Below are 26,085 nucleotides of genomic sequence, written 5' to 3' on the forward strand. Positions count from 1 at the left end.
CAAGGTTTTCTTACCCTGCAGCATGACTTGTCAAATTAATAGTTGATTCCCTGACTAATAAAGGCAAGTAAGTCGTTTGCCCTCTTTACCACCGTAGCTACTCGTACTGCCACTTTCAGACATCTACCGAATCGCACATTAAGATTCCTGTTAATCATCAAATGTCATGAGTGTCCTGCCATTAACTCGATACATTTCCCTTTTTATTTTTGACCTCAAGTGCAACATCTCACTTTTTCATGTTCAATTCCTTCTACAATTCTCTGCCTATATCTCCAACTCATCTCTTTCCTACTTACCTTTTGACAATCATTCTCCTGTCAGCAACACGAAACACCAGGAATTCTGCAGATGCTGGAAATTCAAGCAACACACATCAAAGTTGCTGGTGAATGCAGCAGGCCAGGCAGCATCTCTAGGAAGAGGTACAGTCGACGTTTCGGGCCGAGACCCTTCGTCAGGACTAACTGAAGGAAGAGCTAGTAAGAGATTTGAAAGTGTGAGGGGGAGGGGGAGATCCAAAATGATAGAAGACAGGAGGGGGAGGGATGGAGCCAAGAGCTGGACAGGTGATTGGCAAAAGGGATACGAGAGGATCATGGGACAGGAGGTCCAGGGAGAAGGAAAAGGGGGAGGAGGGAGAAACCCAGAGGATGGGCAAGGGGTATAGTCCGAGGGACAGAGGGAGAAAAAGGAGAGAGAGGGAAAGAATGTGTGTATAAAAATAAATAACGGATGGGGTACGAGGGGGAGGTGGGGCCTAGAGGAAGTTAGAGAAGTCAATGTTCATGCCATCAGGTTGGAGGCTACCCAGACGGAATATAAGATGTTGTTCCTCCAACCTGAGTGTGGCTTCATCTGTACAGTAGAGGAGGCCGTGGATAGACATGTCAGAATGGGAATGGGATGTGGAATTAAAATGTGTGGCCACTGGGAGATCAGTAACACTATAACAGTTTTATGCCATCTGCGAAATTACTAAAGAGATCAACTACATTTTTGTCCTAACCATTTATATGTTATCACAAACAAGAGGACACAGCACTGCTCCCCAGAGAACTCAGAACACACCTCCAGTTTAAATTCCATGCGGAATATTTTGGAGGATCAGGAACCAAGAACTATATAACATATGGGCTAGGTTACTGCCTGAGCTCAGGAGGAATTTCTTCAATCAGGAGAAGGTAAGTTTTCAAATTCTCTGTTTTAAAAGATAGATGTATAGATAATAAATGAAGCAAGTGGTTGAACTGGGAAATGGTGTTGAAATGCCATGATCTTGTGGAATCAAATAGCCCACTCTTGCTATTTCGTATGTTCTTATAAATGACATTTCAACAACCTTCTGTGTGCAAGCATTCCCCATCTCTTTAATCATCGACTGACACCAATTTACCAGCTAATATTTCCTCTTCCAAACCCCGTTCTACCGTTCATCAACCTGGAATGAGGCATCGATGTGACATTGCTGACCAGCTAAAGGCTGCCACTACCATCCCATTGTTCAAGCGCCCACAAGAGGCTTCATCCCACGAACGGTTCTGCGTGCTGACGTCAAACGCACCGGGGGCGTTCTGGAGACTTGACCTTCGTATGATTGGTCGGTTTGAAAGAAACCAGGAACGTCGATGCGCAGCGAGAGCGCAGGGACGCCTTTCGACGCATGCGCCGTTGCATCCATAAAAGAACAGTTGGCGGCACGCAGTCACGTGAGGTTTTTTTTTGTCCTCTCCGTGGCGTGTGCGGCCGGGATCGAGAGAGGGTGAGTGACCGAGTCGGCTCAAGGTAACCAGGGTCGGGGTAATTGCCGTTCCTGGCGCCGCAGGCCCAGCGCGCCGCTCTGGATTCCCCAAGCCTCGTCCGGTGTGGTCGTATTTACTGGGTTCTCTTCCTCTACCCGTGTCTGAAGTGCGTCACTGGCGGCCTAGGCCCGGTCGGGCCGCCGGTGACAGGGGGAAGGGATTGGGGGGTGCGGAGAGACGGGATAAGTGCAGATAGGGCGTTGTGCCAGGAAGGCACGCTGTGCATGCTGATGCGGGGCCACCCCGGTGTCGGTGCGGCCTGAAACTCCATTTATCTCTCTTCCTCTTGCCCGCAGCATGAGGCGACAAGTGGCCGCAGTCAAAATGGCGGCGGTGGGGGGGTGTGGGGCGACCGGCGTGGGCCGCTCGGCCCCGCCTCCGTGTGCTGCAGCCGTGTCCCTACCCGCGTCCTCGTCCTCGTCCTCGTCCTGTCCCTGGGTGAGCGAACCACCAGCTGCAGTACAGATTTTAGTATGTTAATCCCGTTTCGATTTTGCATGTCTTTATCCTGTAGTATCCATTGCCCTTAAACTGCATTAAAGTTTTTTTTTGATCTGTATGTACGTTTTGTGACTTAAGGTCAGTTTCACATTCAAGCTTCTATCCATTACATGTACTGGAAGTTTCTGAATTGTTAACACTACAGGAATGTGTTTGACCCCTGGACCGCTGCTGTGTTTGCCTCTAGAATCTTCCAAATTATTCTGTTTCTTTTTTAGGCTCTGTTTTATTCTCTTTCTATCACCATATGATAGGGGAAGTCGACTGAGAGCCAGATCACAGCTTCCAGCTTCATGTCCTGTTGCATCTCCTCCTGGCCTCCCTGTGTCTTTTGCCCACTCTGAATAGTCTCCTAAACTTCAATGATGGGAGCGGCTGTTACTTCACCCTTCAAATTCATTGCCCCTCTGGTTCCAACTTCATTCTACATCACTTAGGGTCACCACATCAGTTAATTGTGAATTGGATGTGGTATTGGTATAACCATCATCTAAGGAAATTGTATAAGATTTTGAACTTTGCCTCCCCGAATCAATTATCCACTCATAACACGCTGGAGGAACTCAGCAGGTTGTGAGTGTGCTTTGACTCCAGCATCTGCAGATTATTTTGTGTTTATCAATTATCCACTGCTGTCAGTATGTCCTGCTGTTTTTGTACATTTTTCATGCCTGTTTTTATCTAGCAAAATATCCTTTGTAGTGCATCAGTAAACAGATTGCATTAAAGTCTATTCTTTGGGATTTGGAGCATACTCTGCCACCACATTATTCCTTTTATTTTAATGCTGATTGGTTACTTATCCATATCTCTGTGATATCATCTCGTACTTATAATTCTGAGGAACTGACTTCACAGTTTGTGGTGATCTATGGTGCTTTTAATTTCCCCCACTACTGATGCAAGGGGAGCTTGTCATGGCTATTGTCTCTTGAATCGAAAAGAAGACAATGGATGCCTGGGAACAGCATTATTGACATAAATTCCCACATCATGCTGTGCATTTACTGGTTGCTTCTGAATTCTGGAATTTCGTACCAACTGTGGGAGCACAAGACATTGCAGTGACCAATAATTGCCAGTCTTAGTGTGTTTTATTTGACATATTAAAGTTCATAAATTATTTGAAGAGCAAAATATAATTCGGGTGATTGAAACATTCATGGGTATGTACCCATGCTATAATCTCATCCTGAAGTTTCAACAATACAGCTTCATTTTGTGAAGTTCGTTTTGTTCTGTTTGATGTACTCAGTTGACCTTTGTTACAGTAGTGTGCTTGTTTTTGAAGGTGGCATCCTGTGTGCGCGCATTTATTTGCATTTTGCATGGTAAATGGCCTGTTCCAAGGAGTATTGATTGGAGTATGACCCTTATTAGGGGAGAGGGCTGGGAGGAGAGAGCCCAAAATAAAGTTTGAAAGAGTTGAAGTCGAAAGATGAACAAGTACTGTATATTGCATTTGCAGAATTTTGTATTTCACCTCTGGAAAACTAAGCTTTTATTTGAATGTTTCAATTTTTCCTTGATAGCAAGAAAATTAGCAGGTATCATTGATGTACTTGGTCTGTGTGTGAATGAATTGAATGTTCAAAACTCATGATGCACAAAACCAGAGCTCCTCAATTAGTACTTTAGTTAAATTTCCCGAATTGGACTGCTAATGGAATCGATACTCAGATTGATTGATTGTTACTGGCAGTACTGTCATTCTTTAGGGAACTTAATGTGAACTGTTTTCTTTCCTTATGTGAGGCCTTTGCTGCTGTGTGGAAACTTGACGTTTTCCCAGCATTGAATCTGTGCTTTGGTGTAGAGAGCCTGCCAGTGAATACTAGTGTTTCGCAGGTAGGGATGATACACTGGATACTGAGATCTAGTGCAAGCCTTTGCTGGGGAGTAGTAGTATATCATAAACACAAAATAATCTGCAGATGCTGGGGTCAAAGCAACACTCACAAGAAGCTGGGGAAACTCCAGCATCTTTTCCACGGATGCTGCGGGACTTGTGCTGAGTTCCTCCAGCATGTTGTGAGTGTTGAGTAGTAGTATATACTTTAAAGTCTGCTGTTCTCTGGATCTGAACCTCTCTTGACATTGTGTTAGGTGTGATGGAAGCTACAGTTTTCCCTCTGGCTGTATGGTGCACCCTGGCCCAGAGTTGGAGATTGTTAGTTTGGAAATATTTCTGGATTGGAGAGTTCTTCATAGCCAAGTAGAGAAGGTGACACTTTTTTTGTCATCTAGTGTCTAATAGGATTGATAAGAATCTGTAGCTTCTCAGTGCTCCAACATGCCACAGGAGCAGCCAGTGCTCAGCAGTAACTAGCAGTAACTCAGCAGCCTTATTGTGCAGGTGTACCCCTTTTTGTTTGTTACCCCCTTCACAGCATTGTTTGACTGCACTGATCACCCAACTTTCCAAATACCAAACTGAGTCATGAGGGTTTCATGCTGGAGTGCCAGATTCCTTGGCAGCATGATTGTATGAGAATGTTTGTACTGAAAGGACAATAGGATTAGAGCGAATAGTTCGGAGCTGGGTACCATAGCAGCTTGATTTTTTGCCTTAACGTTTTGATTACAGCTAATAGCATTGACTTAAATTGTCTAAATTTACAATAGTATTTTTCTGCTGCCATGCAGTTTTCAGTATCTGTTTTTTAAATAATCCTTGTTTAAACAGAGCTAGTCGGTTAGTATTTAAAATGCAGTATCATCAGAAGATTTCTCAGATCTTGCTCTGAATTTTTAGATTAAGTGTGTATATAAACAGTTTCAGCTGCAGTGTCCAGACATTTGGTATACATGGTGTCCCCAGGTTACAAATGCCTGTACATACAAATGAGCTCCCATAATATTTAATTTGAAATCTTGATGAACATACAGTGGCAGCAGGAGATCTCTTTGATAAGAGGTAGGAGCAGAATTATGCTATTCAGCCTATCATGGCTGCTCAGCCATTTCACTCTCAGCTGAATTTTTCTGGCTTTTCCCTGTAACCTTTCACACCCTGACTGATCTAGACTATAAATCTCTGCTTTAAATGCACCTAATAACTTGGCCTCCAAAGTTGCTTGTAGCAATGAATTCCACAGTTACACTATCCTCTGGGTAAAGTAATTCCTCCTCATCTCTTCTCAATGGACTTGACTCTACTATGAGGCTGTGCCCGCTGGTCCTGGACTTTTTATAACATTCTCCCCACATCCACTCCATCAATTGAGTGATAGGTTTCAATGAGATCTCCTCCCCCCCCCCGCCCAATTCTTCTAAATTCCAGCGAGTACAGGTCCATAGTCATCAAACAGTCCTTGTACTACAGAAGTAGTTTCATTCCCAGACTCACTTTCATGAGCCTTCTCCAGGTCAACACATCCTTTCTTAGATAAGGGACCTAAAACTACTCTCAATACTCCAAATGAGGCCTCATCAGTGCTTTATAAAGCCTCAACATTACATCCTTGCTTTTATATTCTAGTCCTCTTGAAATGAATGTTAATGTTGCATTTGTCTTCGTTACATCAACTCAAACTATAAATTTTCAGGGAATTCCTCATGAGGACTCCCCAGTTCCTTTGGACCTTGTATTTTTGAATTTTCTCCCTGTTCAGAAAATAGTCTGTTTTTCCTTCTACCAAAGTGCATGACTGTCCACTTCCCTACAAATGTATTCCATCTTCCACTTTGTCCATCCTCCTAATCTTAAGTCCTGCAGCGTCCCTGCTTCTTCCACGCTACTTGCCCCTCCTATCTTTGTATCGTTCGTAAACTTGGCCACAAACCTATCAAATCCGTCATGCAAATCATTGACATGTATCATAAAATGAAGCAATCTCAACACCAACCCCAGCAGCTCAAAACAAGCCACCACAGCCAACCAAAAAAGTTCCCTTTGTTTCCACTCTTTGCCTCCTGCCGATCAGCCAATCTTTTCCATGCTAGTATCTTTTCTGTAATGCAATGTGCTTTCATCCTGTCAAGCAGCCTCATGTGCTGAACCTTGTTAAAGGCCTTCAGAAAATCCAAATAAACAACATCCACTGACTCCCTTGTCTATCCAGCATCTTCCCAGCCATTGCATCAGGCTAACTGACCTATAATTCCATTTGTCTCCATCCCTTCTTGAAGAGTGGAATGACATTTTCCAGACCTTGGAAACCATGTTGGAATCTAGTGATTCTTGAAAGATCATTAATGTCTCCACAATCCCCCTAGTCACTTCTTTCATGGGTGTAGTTCATCTGGTCCAAGTGACTTATCCACCTTCATATCTTTTTAGCTTCCCAAGCACCTTCTCCCACACTTCTGCCCTCTGACACTCTCAAACTTCTGGCATACTGCTAGTGTATTCTAAGGTGAAGATGTGTAATTTAGTTTGTCTGCCATTCCCTTGTCCCCTATTATAACCACTCCAGCGTCATTTTTTAGCTGTCCTATATCTACTCTTGCCTCTTACTCTTTTATGTTGTTTATATTCTTACCTAACTTGTATTTGTATTTCTTTTCCCTCCTTGTGGCTTTTTTAGTTACCTTTTAGTTTGTAAAAGCTTCCCAATCCTCTATCTCAATAATTTTTACTTTATTATATGCTCTCTCTTTTGCTTTTTTATTTTTGACTTCCCTTGTGAGCCACAGTTTCACCATCCTGCCTTTAGAATACTACTACTTTGGGACTCATCTATCTTGTGCCTTCCGAATTTCTCTCAGAAACTCCAGCCATTGCTCTTCTGCTGTCATTCCTGTTAGTGTCCCCTTCCAGTCAACTTTGGCCAGTTTCTCTCTCATAACTCTGTAATTACCTTTACTTCACTGTAATACTGATACATCTGCCTTTGGCTTCTCCCTCTCAGATTGCAAGTTGAAGTCTATCATTACATAACAACCAATCTAGAATAAACTTTCTCCTAGTAGAATCAACCATAAACTGCTCTGAAAAGCCACCTCATTGACATTCTACAAGTTCTCTTTTGGGATCCAGCACCAACCTGATTTTCTTGATCTACCTGCATAGTGAAATCCCCCATGACTGTTGTAACATTGTCCTTTTGACATATGTTTTCTATCTCCATTGTAATTTGTAGCCCACATTCTAGTTACTGTTCAGAGACCTGTATATAACTCTCAGCAGGGTCTTTTTACCCTTGCAGATTTTAAATTCTATTTGCAAGCATTCTACATCTTCTGATCCTATGCAGCCTTTTTCTAAGGATTTTATTTCATTTTTTACCAACAGAGCTACCCCACCCCATCCGCATGCCTGTTCTTTCAATAAAATGTATATCCTTAAAACATCATGCCTACCTATCCCTAACTGCGCTACAAGATCATCTACTTTATTCTCTATACTGCGTGCATTCAAATGTAACAACTTCAGTCCTGTATTTTTCACATTTTTTGATTTTGTCCCCACGTTACATTGCAACATCCCACTGACTGTGATTTTGCCCTATCATCTGTCTGCTCATTCTTCCTCATAGTCTTATTGCACACTGCGTCTAGTGGTATCCAACTGCCCCATCATGGGGTGTGCAAGTTATACATCTTGATATTTATCTGCTTATAGGCAGCCACAAAGCAAGAAACTTGAATAACCCAATTTTTAAAAAAAAGACCAAAACCACTATGCAGAGGAAGAGAGGGGGAAAAGATGTACATCGTGCAAACAATAGAAGCAAGTCAGCAGCATCCCGAACCAAAGTGAATCCTATATCTGTTCCCAGGGTAGAAATGCACAACAGTCAGAGCAGTTCACAGTCTTGGCGCTGCGGAGAAACGAATGAACATTTGCGGGACAGCGAGCGGAATCAGTTCAATCTATGCCCAACGGTTGAGCTTCCAGTCTATCTGTGCCAGTGTTTAAAATGTCAAAGTGCCAAGTTTCAGGACCCGGATCCAGGCACCCTGAATTGCTTGGACTGTCCAGTCTGAAGCCATTCGCGATCTCACCGAAACATCTTAGTCATCCTCAACAATATCCAAAACATTATTGAGAGGCACGGCCATGGGGATACTTTGCACCTACTGCCCATTTCCTTTACCTCTCCTGACAGCTAGGTGCCTGTCTCCTGCAACTTGGTGACAACTTCCCAGTAGCTCTTATCTCAGTGCACCTGCTGCAGATGTGGTTATTGGGGAGGCTGGAGGTCTGCCAGACTTCCCACATCTCACACAAAGCGTACATCAGCCCCTGGAGCCTTTCTCACTGCACTGTGTGATGAAGAATATAGATGAAAAATTTAACTTGCCCAAGTCTGTGGAGCCAAAGCCTTCCTGCTTTAACAGTGGCCCATATTACAACTGTAGAGAAATGAGTTTGATATAAGGGCCTGTGTGGTTGCAAAATGACCAAAGCTACAAACACAAAAGTTTGTCAAGTGAGTCGAGGAGGAAAGGTGATGTGATATTTCTTCAAAGTATTAATAGCTGGGTTAAAATATTGGCAGTCTAATATGCAGGACTGGGTGATGGCCCATATTGTAGAGTTTGAGGATTAGTGGTAAAGATAATGAATAAGTTGGTATCTCTCGCTGATACTTGCCAAAAGGGATGTTACTAAGTACTGCCACGCAGGGTTCCTAAACCTTTGCTTCGGGCACTTTTCCTTTTTTGTTATTTTGAAACTGTAAAAGATGAAAATTAGTTTTCTTAAAATAAAGAAATGTGCCATCTTTAACTTTATGCCTTTTGGAAATCAGTTCCTTTTACTTGCTTAGCTATTCACAGTAACAGAAATTTTGACCAGGGGTGCCCAAACTTTTGCATGCCACTGTATATTCATGCAAGGAAAATATGCGCTGTGTAATATTAAATTTGTTAGATAAACCCTTTTAGAAACGAAATGGAGTGTATTAGCCACTTATAAGTGACTTATAGTTGACTTATCACCTATATTCCGGTTGTGATTTAAACCCCCCGGTCGGCTGGTCCGCAAGAATATTGTCAATATTAAACCGGTCCGCAGTGCAAAAAAGGTTGGGGACCCCTGCTCTTGTGGACACTTGGGGAAGGTGGGGGTGGAATATTGCATATTGAATGTGAAAGAAAAGTTGGGAATTAAAACTGGATTGATACTTAGAAACAGACAATACAGTGTCTAAGATCAGTAAGAGTGGAATAATATGCTGTAGTTTGCTGCTGACAGTTTTGTTTATCAAATAATTATTTGCATTTACTCATGACACTACAAAAAATACTCAACTCATTAGTTGGATTCTTGAAATTTTGATTTTTGTTGGGGTGGAGTGGCGAGGAAGAACATGGACGTATTATAATAAGTTCAACCCAAACTACTACTTTTTTGATAGATTGATTTTAAGGATGTATTGTTATGCAAGTTCAATAGTTGGTTTGCATAATACTTGTGTTCCCTTGTTCATATTTGGTCTGTCCAGCTTTAGAGCTGATACTTTTGATGCTTTAGTGTGAGGAAATTACTATGTAAAATTTTCTTATGTAAAATGTTAAATTTTATCCAAACTTGGAAAAGTTGGAAGTTGGATTCTGTTTAATCTTGTGATTGTTTTTTGTTATTTTAATCTATAGTTTGTGCTTTGAATCTGCATACATTTTAATTTTAACTATTTTGTACATTACCTGGTGAAGAAATTCTTATTAATCCTGTTTGATTTGTAGATACAAGGAGTTGCATTTGGAGTACAATTGTGTCTGCTTTGAAGAGTGGTTAGAATCTTATCACCTGAGGGCCTTGGAAAAGCTACATAAAACCCCAAGGCAACCTCGCAGGGAGCTAAAGGAACCACCCACAGAGCCAAAGGAAACCTGGGAGGAAAGAGCAGGTGGACACTAAAAGCAGAATGGTGAGTGAAAAGCCGAATGTTTTGGCTGATTTCCTTCAGGAAAGATAAGTTTGTTTGTAGCTTCAGTAAAATGACATTGAGAATGTACTCAACAGTAACCATGCTTATTCACACCAAAAATGTTTATTGATCTGGCTATTTTTCCACTCAGCGTGAACTTTGAGGTTGCTCTTCTCTCCAGGTGCTGAACTATTCTTAATTTTATCCATTAATTTAAACATAGCAATGTTTTATGTGACTCCTGGGAGATCATTTGAGATACCAGCTATTTAAAGTTTAGATCAGCTTTAAAACTACTTGCTCTCATCTTGAGTTGATGCTATGTCATTTGTGATGCCATTCACTTGGGGGGATGAATTTTGACTGACTACCTTTATCCATGCCTCTCATAACTATTTTATTTGCATCTATCAGGACAACCCTCAGCATCCTTCACTGCAGTGAAATCTAGCTTAGCCTAAACAGTCTCTCCCCATAAATGTCTTAATGCAAGGAACATCCTGCCGAATATCCTCTGCACTCTAATGCAACCATGTCTTTCCTACAGTATGGCAACCAGAGCTGCACAGATTACTCCTTATTGGCTTAACCAATGTTTTGTAGTGATTCAACGCTTAAATTCTATGCCCTAGTCTGTGAATAGCATTTTTGCCATCTTATCCAATCATGTTGCACTTTTGGGGAACAACTGACTTGGACTCCAAGGGCGTCTGTTTATCAGTATTTGTTGATGCTCTACCATTTACTATATATATCCTCCCCTAAGTTGACTTCCCAAATACTTCACCCTACACTTGTCAACATTAAATTCATCTGCCAATACCTTGTCCAACTTTACAATTGATTATCCTGCTGTAGGCTTGGGCAGCATTCATTGCTATCTGTAGTATCAATTTTCATGTCATCCACGTAATTGCTGATCATGTATCCCCCATTCACATCCAGGTCACAAATAGCAACGGTCCCACCACAGATTCTGTGGTATTGCACTAGTTGCCAGACTTTCAATTCGTAAAGCATCCTTCCACCATTGTCTTCTGTGTTCTACCACAAACCATTTTTAAAGTTCAACTAACCAGCTTCTAATATTCCATCTGTTTTAACATTCTGGATCTGCCTATGTGAAGGACTTGGTCCAGTGTATCTGACCTTTATGGCATTTTGACTCTTTGACAGGATGGAAAGTTTGTCTTTTTTTGAAAGTGGGATTGGGCAATTCTCAGATCAAACCAGGAATAACGTAGTAAAACTCTTGATAATTCACTAAACAATTGTTTATAAATCTTAAAGATGCAGCACCTTCCTTAGAGGCCCTGGTTCATGTGCTGTCTTTAAATTCACTAGTTTGCTGGAAAATTATTTATGCCACTGTGTAATCCATTAAAAACAAATTATAAGTGTTCAAGTATTAAGGGAATGATATCTAATCCCACAATATTGGTCAGTCTGTATTTCCTCCAAAATCCTAAATGCACTGGATTAAGTGAATTTTACTGCAAATCTTTTAATTCCATCGTGGGGTATTGTTTTTGCTCCAAAAGCTAGCACTTACTGTCACCTCTAAATTGGCTTTGAAATTAATGGTGGACTACCCTGAGCTACTGCTATAGTACTGATTGGAATTTCTGGCGTTTGTTCCAGTGACAATGAAAGTTTTGATATTTTATTTTCAAATTTAAATAGAATGTCACTTGAATTTGTATCTGATGCACTTGTTCATCTAGGTAGTAAAGGGCATTATTGGATTAGGTTGTAGAATTATTCTTGCATTTTCCTTAGAGTTTAACATTCCCTATGCCTGCTTATTTTATAAACAGAGCATTCTGGTTAGTTGGGCCATTAGTTAATCAAGGAAGCCACTTGTGCCATCTTTAGACCAGCAAAAACTATTTGAGAAAATACCTGGGAATAAAATTCCCTTTTATTTGGAGCACTATGCTACTTAATTGTGGCAAGAGACTTGCCAAACAGATTCCAACTAGTGTCAGAAGTGTACACTTGTGTGACTGTTAGACACTACACCATGCTTAGAGTGAACAGTTTTTAAATAGTATGAGTTGTGTGTGCTTGTGTTTAAAACAAAATTTTTGTCACTGATAGTTGGCAAGTAATGAGCAGTAAAGCAATTCAGAACAGTTTTGGTCATTGCAGTTTCAAGCATTCAGGCTTGGTAACAGCCAACTGTGAAAATGGAAACTATTTCACGACTTTAAGGAGCTATGAAGAATTTGAACATATCAACAATTGTCTTAGATGTTAAATGGAAGTAGAGATTTGGAGGATGCAATTGGTGATAACGTATGAAGGCAGTTCATTATCTACACTAGGTGGCTGTGCTGAAATTGTTCGATGAATTCCTCTGTGGATAACAATTAGCCTCTAATACAGTTTTATAGTACTATAATGTTAATCTAATTCCTTCTATATTTTAATTATGTAGTCTATTACTCAGTTAAACAGCAGTTTCTTTTTGTTTTATATACCTTTTTAACTTGTTCCATTCAGCTTCAGCTAATAGGGGTATCTGCTTAATTGGCTAAAAGGCGCTGGTGCCAATGTGTCCAAATTAACCGAAATCTAATATTTATATACATGTATTTTATACTAATTGTAATATAACTGGTTTTGTATTTTGTAGAAGTTTCTCAGTTTTCTGTAGCAAGTGTTATGCTACTTGACTCTAGCTATCTGGTTAATTGTTATCACTGGATGCTGATGGTGGATTATTTGATAGATTGAAGGCTATGGAGATTTGTCAGAGGAGTTATTGAGGCCAGTAAGTATCAGCCAAGGTTATAATTGAATGGTGGGGCAGACCTGGGGGCCCTGGTGATTTATTCTAATCTTCCTGTGCAGTGTTCCCTAGGTGTTGGGACTACAATTGCTGCTATTATGTGATGGTGTCCAGAAATGATCAACTTGAGCGCACTTATTGGATTTAAAGCAAATATGGACTAACCAGTGGAATTGAATTTACTGCTGATGATTGGTGTTGCATTTTGGTATAATGCATGAGAAAAGCCAGTGTAAATAGAGCATAAGCCTAAAGGGGCTGAAGGATGGGTTTCAGCCTGCAAGTTAATTGAAGCATTGGACAATTAATGCACTTTTGTAAGAGCCTCCAAATATAGTGCCATGATTAACCTTGTACAAAATTTTGGTTTAAGTGCAGTTGGAGTACTGTCTCCAGTTCTGGATGCTACACTTTATGGAAAAAATAAAGGTTTTGGAGAGGATATGGAAGTGATTTACCAAAACGATTACAGAAATGGGAAATGATAGCTAGTGGTGGTTCTTTGAAATGAGTAAGTCACAGATGTAGATAATAGATAAAGTAAATGGTTGAAAGAGCAAAGAATAAGTAACAAGAAGAAGAACTACTGAGCAGGTAAGTGGTTGGGCTCTAAAATATGCTGCAGTGTTGATGGTAGAAATGGGTTTGTCAGAATTTTTCAGAAGATTATACACCATTGTGGTGAGAGTCATGGGGTACGGAAGCAGCAGAATTAGATTGTGCCTGCAGTGCTGGCATAGCATAGAGGGGCCAATTGACAGTTTCCTGTGCTGTGATCAATGTAATAATGCAGTATTGCAAATGTGTAATCCCTGTTTCTGAGCTAGTGTGTAAGTGAGAACAAAATAGAGTGGTAATGAGTTAGGACTGTGAAAGATGCATAAATGCCCAACAGGGCAGCAATCAGACCATTGCCCAAAAAGAGCAGGATCAGGTGCTTCAGCAGCTATCACCCAGTGGCATTCGTATCTATTATGATGAAGTGATTTGAGAGGTTGGTCAGAGCTGGAATCGGCTCCTGCTTAAGGCCTGCTAGACACACTGCAGTTTGCCTGGTACCACCATATGTCTACAGCAGGTGCAGTCTCACTGGCCTTGGCCTTTGATCACCAAAACAATAGTAATATGTACGTCAGACTGCTGCTTATTGATTACAGCTTGGCTTTCAACACCATCATACCCTCAGTTGTCATCAACAAGCTCCAAACCATGGGCTTCTATCTCCCTCTGTAACTGGGTCGGAAATAACATCTCACTGGTTGTATCAGTTGCATCACTGGTATGGGGGGCCCACTGCACAGGATCAGGAAAATCTGCAGGAAGCTGTAAGCTATGCAAGCTCTATCATGGGCATTAGCCTCCTCAGCATCCAGGACATCTTCAAGGAGCAATGCCTCAAAAAGTGGCATCTATCATTAAGGGCCACTATCACCTAGAATGTGCCCTTGTCTTGTTGCTACCATCAGGAAGGAGGCACAGGTGTTTGAAGATCCACACACTGTTTCAGGAACTACTTTCCATCTACTGTCAGATTTCTGAATGGAAAATGAACATCTCATCTTCCAGGAAAGTATGGACGGTCCATGGACCCCTCGCCTGCGGCCCCAATAGTAGCAGGCAGTTCCACTGCCATTTTATCAAACCCTTGTCTCACAAAGGTAACTTAAAAGTCGAATTAACAATTCATCAGGAGTAGGAATATCTACTCCACTTAACACGCACGCATTCGTTACCAGTAACCCTGTGGATGCTCACCACCGCTCAACCCCGGCAGCATCCGTACCCATTGTAATCATTTTACCGTGCAATAGTTTAGCACAGACTTAAACACACAACCCAGTGGTTCAATTCTCAGGGCAATCACAGCATCCAATGAAATCAATCCTGAACTTTAACCCCGCAATTATGACCCTCAGGTTCTGTCGGCTGCGTAAGTCTTGGGAAGACAATCTCTGACCAGCCAAACGTGAGATTGAGATGTGAAACCCTCTGTGTGGATGCTGTGTGATTTGTTACTCTATAACAAATCATTACCATGAAATAACAGACAGAACACCATTATAATAGACGAGCAACATACATCAAAGTTGCTGGTGAACGCAGCAGGCCAAGCAGCATCTATAGAAAGAGGTGCAGTGGACGTTTCAGGCCGAGACCCTTCGTCAGGACTAACTGAAGGAAGAGTGAGTAAGGGATTTGAAAGCTGGAGGGGGAGGGGGAGATCCAAAATGATAGGAGAAGACAGGAAGGGGAGGGATAGAGCCGAGAGCTGGACAGGTGATAGGCAAAAGGGGATACGAGAGGATCATGGGACAGGAGGTCCGGGAAGAAAGACGGGGGGGGGTGACCCAGAGGATGGGCAAGAGGTATATTCAGAGGGACAGAGGGAGAAAAAGGGGAGTGAGAGAAAGAATGTGTGCATAAAAATGAGTAACAGATGGGGTACGAGGGGGAGGTGGGGCATTAGCGGAAGTTGGAGAAGTCGATGTTCATGCCATCAGGTTGGAGGCTACCCAGACGGAATACAAGGTGTTGTTCCTCCAACCTGAGTGTGGCTTCATCTTTACAGTAGAGGAGGCCGTAGATAGACATGTCAGAATGGGAATGGGATGTGGAATTAAAATGTGTGGCCACTGGGAGATCCTGCTTTCTCTGGCGGACAGAGCGTAGATGTTCAGCAAAGCGGTCTCCTAGTCTGCGTCGGGTCTCACTAATATATAAAAGGCCACATCGGGCCTCACCTACCACCTCACCAGCCTCCGGGTCCAACATATTCTCCGTAACTTCCGCCACCTCCAACGGGATCCCACCACTAAGCACATCTTTCCCTCCCCCCCCCCCTGCATTCCGCAGGGATCGCTTCCTACACAACTCCCTTGTCCATTCGTCCCCCCCATCCCTCCCCACTGATCTCCCTCCTGGCACTTATCCGTGTAAGCGGAACAAGTGCTACACATGCCCTTACACTTCCTCCCTTACCACCATTCAGGGCCCCAAACAGTCCTTCCAGTTGAGGCATCACTTCACCTGTGAGTCGACTGGGGTGATATACTGCGTCCGGTGCTCCCGATGTGGCCTTTTATATATTGGTGAGACCTGACGCAGACTGGGAGACCGCTTTGCTGAACATCTACGCTCTGTCCGCCAGAGAAAGCAGGATCTCCCAGTGGCCACACATTTTAATTCCACATCCCATTCCCATTCTGACATGTCTATCCACGGCCTCCTCTACTGTAAAGATGAAGCCACACTCAGGTTGGAGGAACAACACCTTGTATTCCGTCTGGGTAGCCTCCAACCTGATGGCATGAACATCAACTTCTCTAACTTCCGCTGATGCCCCACCTCCCTCTCGTACCCCATCTGTTACTCATTTTTATGCACACATTCTTTCTCTCACTCTCCTTTTTCTCCCTCTGTCCCTCTGAATATACCTCTTGCCCATCCTCCGGGTCACCCCCCCCGCCTTGTCTTTCTTCCCGGACCTCCTGTCCCATGATCCTCTCGTATCCCCTTTCGCCTGTCACCTGTCCAGCTCTCGGCTCTATCCCTCCCCTCCTGTCTTCTCCTATCATTTTGGATCTCCCCCTCCCCCTCCAGCTTTCAAATCCCTTACTCACTCTTCCTTCAGTTAGTCCTGACGAAGGGTCTCGGCCTGAAACGTCGACTGCACCTCTTCCTATAGATGCTGCTTGGCCTGCTGCGTTCACCAGCAACTTTGATGTATGTTGCTTGAATTTCCAGCATCTGCAGAATTCCTGTTGTTTGTGTTATAATAGACGATATAGCTTTATAATTCTTAATTTGACTAAAGGGTTAATAAAAAACAAAAAGGAAAGGGCACATTTTAATGTAAGTCTAATGTGCATGTTGGAACTCATTTTCCCTTTCGCTGATCCTCCATCGATTGCCCCGGGCTTCGTTGACTCCTGGTCCACTCCAAGTCTACTCCTTTCTGGCGTCTTCTCTCTCCATCTCCCGCTGAACAAAGGACCTAGATCACCTCTCTCAGGCACACAGCATGAAAACGCACTTACCCGCCCACTCACGTTCAATGGCTGCATGATGTAATGTCATGTTTAAATTTCATTTTAAAAATCTTTTTTATTATTATTGAAGATCAACAAAAAATACATTAAGGTAATCATGTCATATTAGCATGATTACCTTATTCTTAAAAAAAAGAATATTTTTTAAGGGAAAAAGGAAACCCTACTAACTAAATCGAAAAAAAACCTGCTAACAAAAAAAACGAAATAAAAACCCATCAGGAGCACAACCCCAGAGCTGTAACGCCAGACAAGCTTCCATAAAAGAAAAACATCAATCCACCAACTCAAATCTATTTAAACAAAAATCAGAAGGAAACCATCTTAATTAACTCAAATCAGATGATAGTAGCAGGCAAATGAACCCCACCTTTTCTCAAAGTCAAATCAAGGATCAAAAGTTCGATTTCTGATTTTCTCCAAACTAAGACATAACATCACCTGAGAGAACCATTGTATCAAAGTGGGAGCAGAGGCATCTTTCAATTTCAATAAAATAGCCCTTGTGGCCAATAATGCAATTACTTGTTGGTCTGATATAGAAATACCATGAATATATTGAGAGATTATACTGAACCAAACTCAATTTATTAGGTTGTAAATTAATTTTTAAAGCTTTAGAAATTGTAGAAAAAATAGATTTCCAAAAATATTTTGGTTGCATTCTGTATTGAAACATATGTGTAAATGTAGCTGTCTCAGTTTTGCATCTATCACACTGACTATCAACATTGGGAAACATTTTAGACAGCCTCTCCTTTGTCAGATAGTAACGATGAACAATATTAAATTGAATTGAAGAGTGACTGGCACAAATCGAAGAAGAGTTAACCAACTTCAAAATTCACAACCAATCCTGTTATCAAGGTGATGTTAAGCTCTCTTTCCCAATCTTGCTTAATCTTAAGTGAAGGGTAATTGTACTGTTGTAACAGTAAATTATAAATTTTCCCAATAAAACCTTTCACTAAAGGGTTCATTAACAGGTCAGAATCCTGTATATATGGAAAATTACTTAAATATTCTTGTAAGAAATGTCTGACCTGAAGATATTGCAAGAAATCTAAGTACGAGGGAGAGTATTTAGTTACTAATTTCTCAAAAGACATCATTCGGCCTTGGAGGATCCATGAAGGAATAGACTCCTTTATTCCTCCAAAGAAGAAAGGTAGGATCACTTAATGAAGGTTTAAATAAATAAATTCGATAAATTAAACTAAGAAGGTTAAATTTTTTGAGATTAAAAAAAATTACAAAACTGGTACCAAATTCGTAATGACTGCTTAATCATAGGATATAAATTTAGATTAGAAATTTTGACCAGTTGTACAGGTAAAGAAGCTCCTAATAGCGAAGTTTAGTAAAACTGTTTCACAGCTTTCAATGCCAAATCAGCCCAAGATGGTCATTAATTTTTATCAATCCAATATAACCAAGAACAACATATAACGTATATTAACAGCCCAGTAGTACATTCTTAAATTAGGCAGGGCAAGACTTCCATCCTTTCTTAATTTTTGTAAATGATATTTTCCAATTCTTGGTCTTTCATTATTCCAAACAAAAGATGAAACAATAGAATCAACCTGATCAAAAAACTTCTTTGGTAAAAAAAAAAGGAATATTTTGAAATACATATAAAAAATTTTGGTAAAATCATCATTTTAACTGCATGAATTCGGCCAGCTAACGAAAGTGTAAGTGGATTCCATCTACAAAATAATTGCTTGATAAAATCCACTAAAGGAACTAAATTAGCTCTATAAAGCTCTGTGATTTTGTGATAATAATACCTAAATATTTAAGAGTGCGTAACTTTAAAAGGAATGTTATTATATATAAAAGCAGAATCATTGAGGAAATAATTCACTTTTATGAAGGTTTAGTTTATATCCCGAAAACTTTACAAATTCATTTAATAATTTCAATAAACTAGGAATGGATTCTTCAGGATTAGAAACATAAACTTTGGGATCATCAGCATAAAGGGAGATCTTATGGAAATTCCATGGATATCTTTAGCTTCACGAAGTGCGATGGCCAGAGGTTCCAATACCGAATTAAATAACAGGGGACTTAATGGACATCCTTGTCTCGTACCCCGCGAAAGTCGAAAAAAAGGAGATCTGCAATTATTAGTAATAACAGTAGCAATAGGGCTTTTGTATATCATTGTAATCCACTTATTAAAATTAATACGAAAGTTGAATTTCTCTGAAACGTTACTAAGTATTTCCATTCAACTCTAACAAATGCCTTTTCAGCATCAAGAGTCTTGGAAAGGGATGAGTATATAACATTTCAGAGTATTAGAGAAGGAATAACGGCCCTTTACAAAACCTGTTTGGTCCTGAGAGATAATTTTAGCATCCATGTTTAGTCTATATGAAGCGCAGTCAATAGGGTCTTTATCTTTCTTAAGAATTAAAGAAATAAGAGCTTCATAAAATATGGGAGGTAACTCTCCTATCAAAAAATTACCTTTAAGCATTTCCAACATGTATGGAGAAAGCAATTTTTCAAATTTTTTATCAAATCCTACGGAATAACCATCCAATCCAGGAGCTTTACCAGATTGCATTGAAAGAATAGCTTTCTAAATTTTGTTTTCAGTAATAGGAGTATCAAGAGTTTGTTGATCTTCAACAGAAATTCTAGGAAAATCAGTCTTTTGTAAAAAGGCATTCATTTTAGAAGGATCAGCTGGAAACTGAGATTTATAAAATTTAATGTAAAAGTCCTGAAGAATCTTATTAATGTCTTCATAATTACAAGCTAAACTGCCGTCTCCCTTAGGAATTTTTAAAATTTGTCTTTTGGCTCCAGCTACTTTTAATTGAGATGCTAATAGCTCCAAACACATAAAATTGACTTTTCAATTTAAGCAAATTCCTTTCAATATGATAAGTTAATATTAAATTATATTGTGATTGGAGTTCAATCCTTTTTTTAAGTAAATCAATGTTGGGAGAGATTGCATAAATATTATCCAAGTCTTTAATTTGTTTTGAAATCTTATCTAACTCTATTTTTGTCTGTTTCTTAAGCTTAGCTAAATAGGAGATTATCTGACTGCGCAAATATGCTTTAAATGTATCCCATACAATCGATTTTGACACATCTCCCGTATTGTTAAAAAAAAATACTTTATCTGAGTTTCAATAAATTTGACGAAGTCCGAACTTTGTAATAAATTTTCTGGAAAATGCCAAGACAAGTTTGCAATACCAACATTATTCAATTCAGAAGCTAAGCTTAAAGGTGCATGATCTGAAACAACGATAGCATCATATTCGTATTTCTGGATTTCGGACAAAAATCGGAAATCAGCTATAACAGCGGTCCCCAACCACCAAAGCATGTGACCAGGCCGTGAGGAAACGATATGAGTCAGCTGCACCTTTCCTCATTCCCTGTCACGCACTGTTGAACTTGAACATAGGGTTGCCAACTGTCCCGTATTTGCCGGGACATCCCGTATATTGGGCTAAACTCGTTTGTCCCATACGGGACTACCCTTGTCCCGTATTTCCCCCGCTAAGGTAGATCGTTCCTATGAAGCCTTTCATGCTGAAATGGCGTGAAGCAAAGAAGTAATTACCATTAATTTATATGGGAAAAAATTTTGAGCATTCCCAGACCCAAAAAATATCTAACAAATCATACCAAATAACACATAAAACTGAAAATAAATAACACTAACATATAGTAAAAGCAGGAATGATATGATAAATACACAGCCTATACAAAGTAGAAATTATGTACAGTATAGTTGGGAAGATGAAAGTAAAATCGATCTGTGGGGAAAAGAATTTGGCACGTACGAGCATGAGCACATTACATGAGCACATCACGCATGTGCACACAGGTGCCCGCGCAGGGTTTCATGGTCATGGTGGTCTTTCCTGGGGTAAAGTGTCCCAGGATTTGACTGCTACTTTTGTCCCTTATTTGGGAGTGAGAAAGTAGGCAACCTTAACTGTAAAAGACATGTTGAGGTTAATTTAACCCTACTTGAACCCAGTCAGCCGATCCACAAGAATATTGTCAATATTAAACCGGTCCGCATTGCAAAAAAGGTTGGGGACCCCTGAGCTATAAAATAATTGATTCTCAAATTTTTTTGTGAATGTGTGAATAGAATAATCTCTGTCATTAGGATGTAGATGTCTCCAAATTTCAACCAGGCCATAATCGATCTAAAAAAGTTAATAAGTGATGTTGAACAACTTGGAAGCCGCTGATTGGTTGAACTCGTGTCAATCAAAGGATTTAAACAGCAGTTAAAATCACCACCCATTAACAACGTATATTCATTTAAATCCGGCAATAAACCAAATATGTTTTTTTAAAACAAGAAGGATCATCTGCATTAGGTCCATATAGATTAACCAGGACAATTTCTCTATTACAAATTGTTCCTTTGACAATTAAAAATCTACCATTAGTATCTGACACAATGTTGTCTTGGATAAATAGAATATTAGATTTAATAAAAATAGATACTCACTTTGTTTTATTTTGACAAGTGGCATGATATTGAAGGCCCTTCCACATTTTAAAAAATCTATTTTGATCACCCATTCTGGTATGCGTTTATTGAACGAAAATTATATCGGGTTGGAATCGATTAATAATTTTAAAAGTCGTCTTTCGCTTAATAGGGTGATTCCAGCCACGTATGTTCCAACTAATAACGTTTATCTGTTTAGCTACCATAAAATTTTTTTAACACACAAATAACACGCATACCAACACGGCCTGATCAAAAATGGCAGTGATAAGTATAACCATATACAAAAGATGCATGCTCCGGAACTCCGTAATGGGAAAAAATACAATTTAAAAAAAAACTAAATTTGATCCTACAATGAAACCTTATAGCTCAAAGCTAACCCCAATCCTCCCACCACCCCAAAAGCCAGAAATCCGGCAAAGAAAAAGCCGGAATGCGTCCCCATAGAAATAGAAAAAAGAAACAGAACTCCGCGAGCTGCCCATTTTATAATAGTGATTTTAAAAGTTTTCCTTAATTCTCTTTCTCCCCCCACCCCCCCAATTTACAAAAAAAATATGCCCTAAAATAAGAAAGCTCTGCAGAGGAAATAAAAAGATGTTCATACTTAAATCATTAAAAAATAAACTGGGGAATGCAAAAACAATTTCCAAAGACGTCAAAACAATAAGATTAAACCAAAAGAAAAATGTCTGTGTAATCTCTAACAAAGAAAAATTGGCGCCATTATCCATTTGACTTGCCCAATTAAAAAAACCGTTTTAGAAGAAAAACTGAAACTAATTATCTGTCTACTAAGTACTCCTCACTCATATACTATTTAATAATATATATATTATATAATTGTGTGTGTGTGTATATATATATATAATATATATATTATATATATATGTACACACACACACTTTTTTTTCCTTTGCACCAATTTAATGTGTGTTATATATGTCCTTATGAACTATGAAAACTATCACTTAATGGAAAAGAAAAAGGAGGGCTAGAAACAAATAAACCAGTTAACAATCTGTCTGCTGTGTTAATTCACTCAGTATACCAAACAGATTTCGGAAAAGTCATTCATCAGTCAAATCAAGAAGTTCACATCTTCTTAAAATGGTCCATCGATCAAAGGACATCTTCAACATATCAGAAATCGTCAAAGCTTGTTGTTTTTTCAGAAAATTATTCAGCAGACCTAATGCCATTCAAACCTCGGCCACCTCCAAAATAGAATTAACATAGTCCAGTGCTGCTTTGAGATCCAGAAAAACACGGGAGTCGAATCTTTAGGAATTAACTTTAATTGGGCTGGATAGCGAAGTGATGGGAATAATCCCTTATCATGGGATATCTTCATAGCTGGAACGAATTTGAACTGCTGTTCCATAACTTCCCGTGGATAATCTTCATTAAAAATGAATCTCGGAACCCTTCAATTTAAAAATTCTGTTTCCTTGCATATTTCGTGATTTGGTCTTTAACTCTGAAACGAAGAAAGCAGACCAAAACCGACCTTGGTTTATTCGGATCTTGAGATTTCGAAGTTCGTGCGCTCTTTCAATATCAGGAGGCTGAGGTAAAATATCCGGAAACAGAGATTGAAACAGGTTAGCAAAATAGTCCAATAAATTCCCACTCTCAGATACTTCCTTCAGTCCAACAATTCGAATGTTACTGCAATGGGATCTTCCTTCCAGATCGATTATCTTGCCTTGAGACTCTTCCAAGTGGGCTGAAATATCCGCTATCTGACACTTCGACTCTTTGAGTTCAGAATTCAAGGAAATAATACTTTCCTTTATGAAATGAAAACTCTGTCGAAATGACTTATCTCAGAAGTGTTATCTACTTTCTTGTCGAGAGCCATCAACGCATGTTTAAACACTCAGCCCAAACAGGCATATCCTCTGATTTTTCTTTTGAAGTTTTTCCCTTTCCATTGCTAGATTCAGAGAGCTGCTTTCCACTTCTTAAAGATTAACATAATTGCAGCTATTCCCCTGTAAGATCCAACAAATAGAAGTTAAAAATTCAGTTTAAACTGGGGAAAAGGAGGAATTAAACGTAGCCACACAAATTGTGCGTGTCACTCCATTGGCAGCAGGCGGAGTTCTGTCATGTTTAAATTTAGAGAAGATTTGGTTTTCAATTTCGGAATCTAATCAAGATCTTTCAAACATTGTGGGGACTTTTTTTGAACTATTTTCAAAAGCTTTGATTTGCCATTAAAGCACATATATACTTTTTTTTCCTTTTTTCTTCTTTACTAATCAGCTTCCGTCTTGGTAGTGGGTTAGATTTTTTTTCCATATCATAAATGTACTATATTTCAATATTATGAATCAATTTATATGAATATAGAGTAAGGAGTTTGTATGTGCAATTTGGTATAATGTATTTGATATAATTCTTTTTTTCTTGAACTCTGTATTCTCCTATGTAGAAAATTAATAAAAATATTGAAAAAGAAAACACACTTGCCTCATTGGACGGCTCACATTCCAAATCACCCGTTTTCTCAAACCCAAACGCTGCTTCTACAGAAAGACCATTACATTGACAGCGAAACTTTTCCCAGGGTGTTACAAACACAAACCAGCTCACTTTTTTTCCTTTCCTTTGCACCAATTTAATGTGTGTATATACTTTATAGTTAATTATTATGTATTGTTACAACACATGAAATGTCACTCTTATTAAATTGATTTTTGATTCTGTTGGTATATTGGACAATTTGAACTTAGTTTAATGGATGTTTATTGGAGGGTCAGGTAGTGTCTTTTGAAAGATTATCTTGTCAGATTTTCTTTTTTGTTAAGAACGTTGATTGTCACTGCGGAGTTAGTTTCAGTAGTCAACCTAGGACCAGAAAAGTAAAAGGCAGCTGAAGTTCACCTTGATTGGCATGGATCAAAAGGCAAACTCTTTTTGGATAAAACAGATTCTGGTTAAAAGTGCGATCAGATAATCAGGAAAGTAGACTTAAGGAACAAAAGCTAGTTGAGAAAATGGCATGGATTCCCTTCGGTTTTTTGGGACACTGCCTCTTAATCAGTACAGGGGATTTTGCCAAATACTTTCTAACTAGCATCATTTGCATGTGTTTTGTGTTCAAAAAGCAGTGAATTAGCAGTAAAACAGTTCAGAACTGCTCACTTGCTTCAATCATTCAGACTTCGAGATACCAGAAACGGCTGTGAGTGAAAATGAAATTATTCACTACATCGTTAGAATGACAGTGGGTGTTGGTGCTGATTTAGTTCATTTACAGTCAACTAAAATAACACAGCAGGTGTTGAGGTTTTAAACTGAAGGATGAACAATTTTTATCTGCCTAGTGCAATCAACCTGCACCTGAACCATAGCCCTGACGAGTGTGGATTGTGGCAGGTTATCTTCTGGCAAAGGTGTACCTGGGAAGTGAAATGAAAAATAGTTTGTATGTTCCTGTCAGAATAAAAAACAAGGATAACTGGTTTAGAGAGCCGTGGTTAAAAAAGTGTGCTGTAGGTACATACAGGAAGTAGTAAGTGAGGTACTTGAGTATAAGAAATGCAAGAGAACGCCTCAAGAAATAGGAGGGCTAAAAGAAGACAAGGTGAAGGAGATTCCCAAGAGCTTCTACAGATGTATTAAGAGCAAAAGGATGGCAAGGTAGAAAATATGTCCTCTGGAAGATCGGGGTAATCATCTATGCATGGACCCAAAAAATTTGGGGGAGTTCTTAATTTGATCTTTTTTGTATCTGTATTTACTCAGGAGACGGACACAGTCTGTAGACATGGTGCAGAGCAGCAGAGATGTCATGAACCATATACAGATTAGAGTAGGAGGTATTTGCTGTCGTGAGGCAAGTTAGGGTAGATAAATCCCCAGGGCCTGAGAAGGTGTTCCTTTGGACCTGATAGTTAGTGCAGAAATTGCAGAGCTCTTAACAGATATTTAAAATGTCTTTAGCACAGGTGAGTTGACAGAGTTGGAAGATATTGTTGTTTAAGAAAGGCCCTAAGAATAAGCCAGGAAATTGTAGTCTGGTAAACCTGACACCAGTAGTAAGATATTCCAAGGTACTGGATACATTATTATTTGGATAGATAGAGATTGCTTAGGGATAGTTAGCATGGCTTTGTACATGGTAGGTCATGTCTAACCAATCTTGGATTTTTTCAAGGAAGTTATCAGGAAAGTTGAGACAAGGCCTTAGACATGATCTACATGGGAGGTTGGTCAAGAAGGTTCCGTCGCTTGACATTCAAGATGAAAACAGCTTCTGTTAGCGAAAAAGGGTAACTAATGTAGGTCTTCTGTAACAGCGAGGTGTTGTAAAGCAAACGTTCGGAAAACGGGGACCACCTGTATAGAGAAAATTTATGAGGATATTGCCAGGACTTGAAAAGCTGAGTTATGTGGAAAGGTTGAATAGGTTGGGACTTTATTCCCTGGAACATAGAAGATTGAGAGGAGATTTGATACAGATACACAAAATTCTAAGGGATATAGATGGGATAAATGCAAGCAAGCTTTCCCCACCTTAATTGCGTGAGACTTTACTAGAGGTCATGAGTGAAAGATGAAATTTTTGGGGGGAAATATGGGGGATGGAGCT

General features: G+C 39.8%; 1 protein-coding gene across 4 annotated transcripts in view; it reads left to right on the forward strand.

Moving 5' to 3' along the window:
- Positions 1–1,679: 1,679 nt before the first annotated feature.
- Positions 1,680–26,085, forward strand: part of LOC134339383 (interleukin enhancer-binding factor 3-like) — an 83,447-nt gene continuing 59,041 nt past the window's right edge. For 3 of the 4 annotated variants that reach the window (XM_063035836.1, XM_063035838.1, XM_063035839.1), the window contains exons 1-2: positions 1,680–1,762; positions 9,939–10,123. In XM_063035836.1, coding sequence (XP_062891906.1) covers positions 10,121–10,123 — 3 coding nt within the window. In that variant the 5' untranslated portion in view covers positions 1,680–1,762; positions 9,939–10,120. Of the gene's footprint in view, positions 1,786–9,938; positions 10,124–26,085 lie in introns of all 4 variants that reach the window. The other variant, XM_063035837.1, reaches the window with a different exon arrangement.

Source organism: Mobula hypostoma, chromosome 29, assembly GCF_963921235.1.
Source record: "Mobula hypostoma chromosome 29, sMobHyp1.1, whole genome shotgun sequence".
Lineage (NCBI taxonomy): Eukaryota > Metazoa > Chordata > Chondrichthyes > Myliobatiformes > Myliobatidae > Mobula > Mobula hypostoma.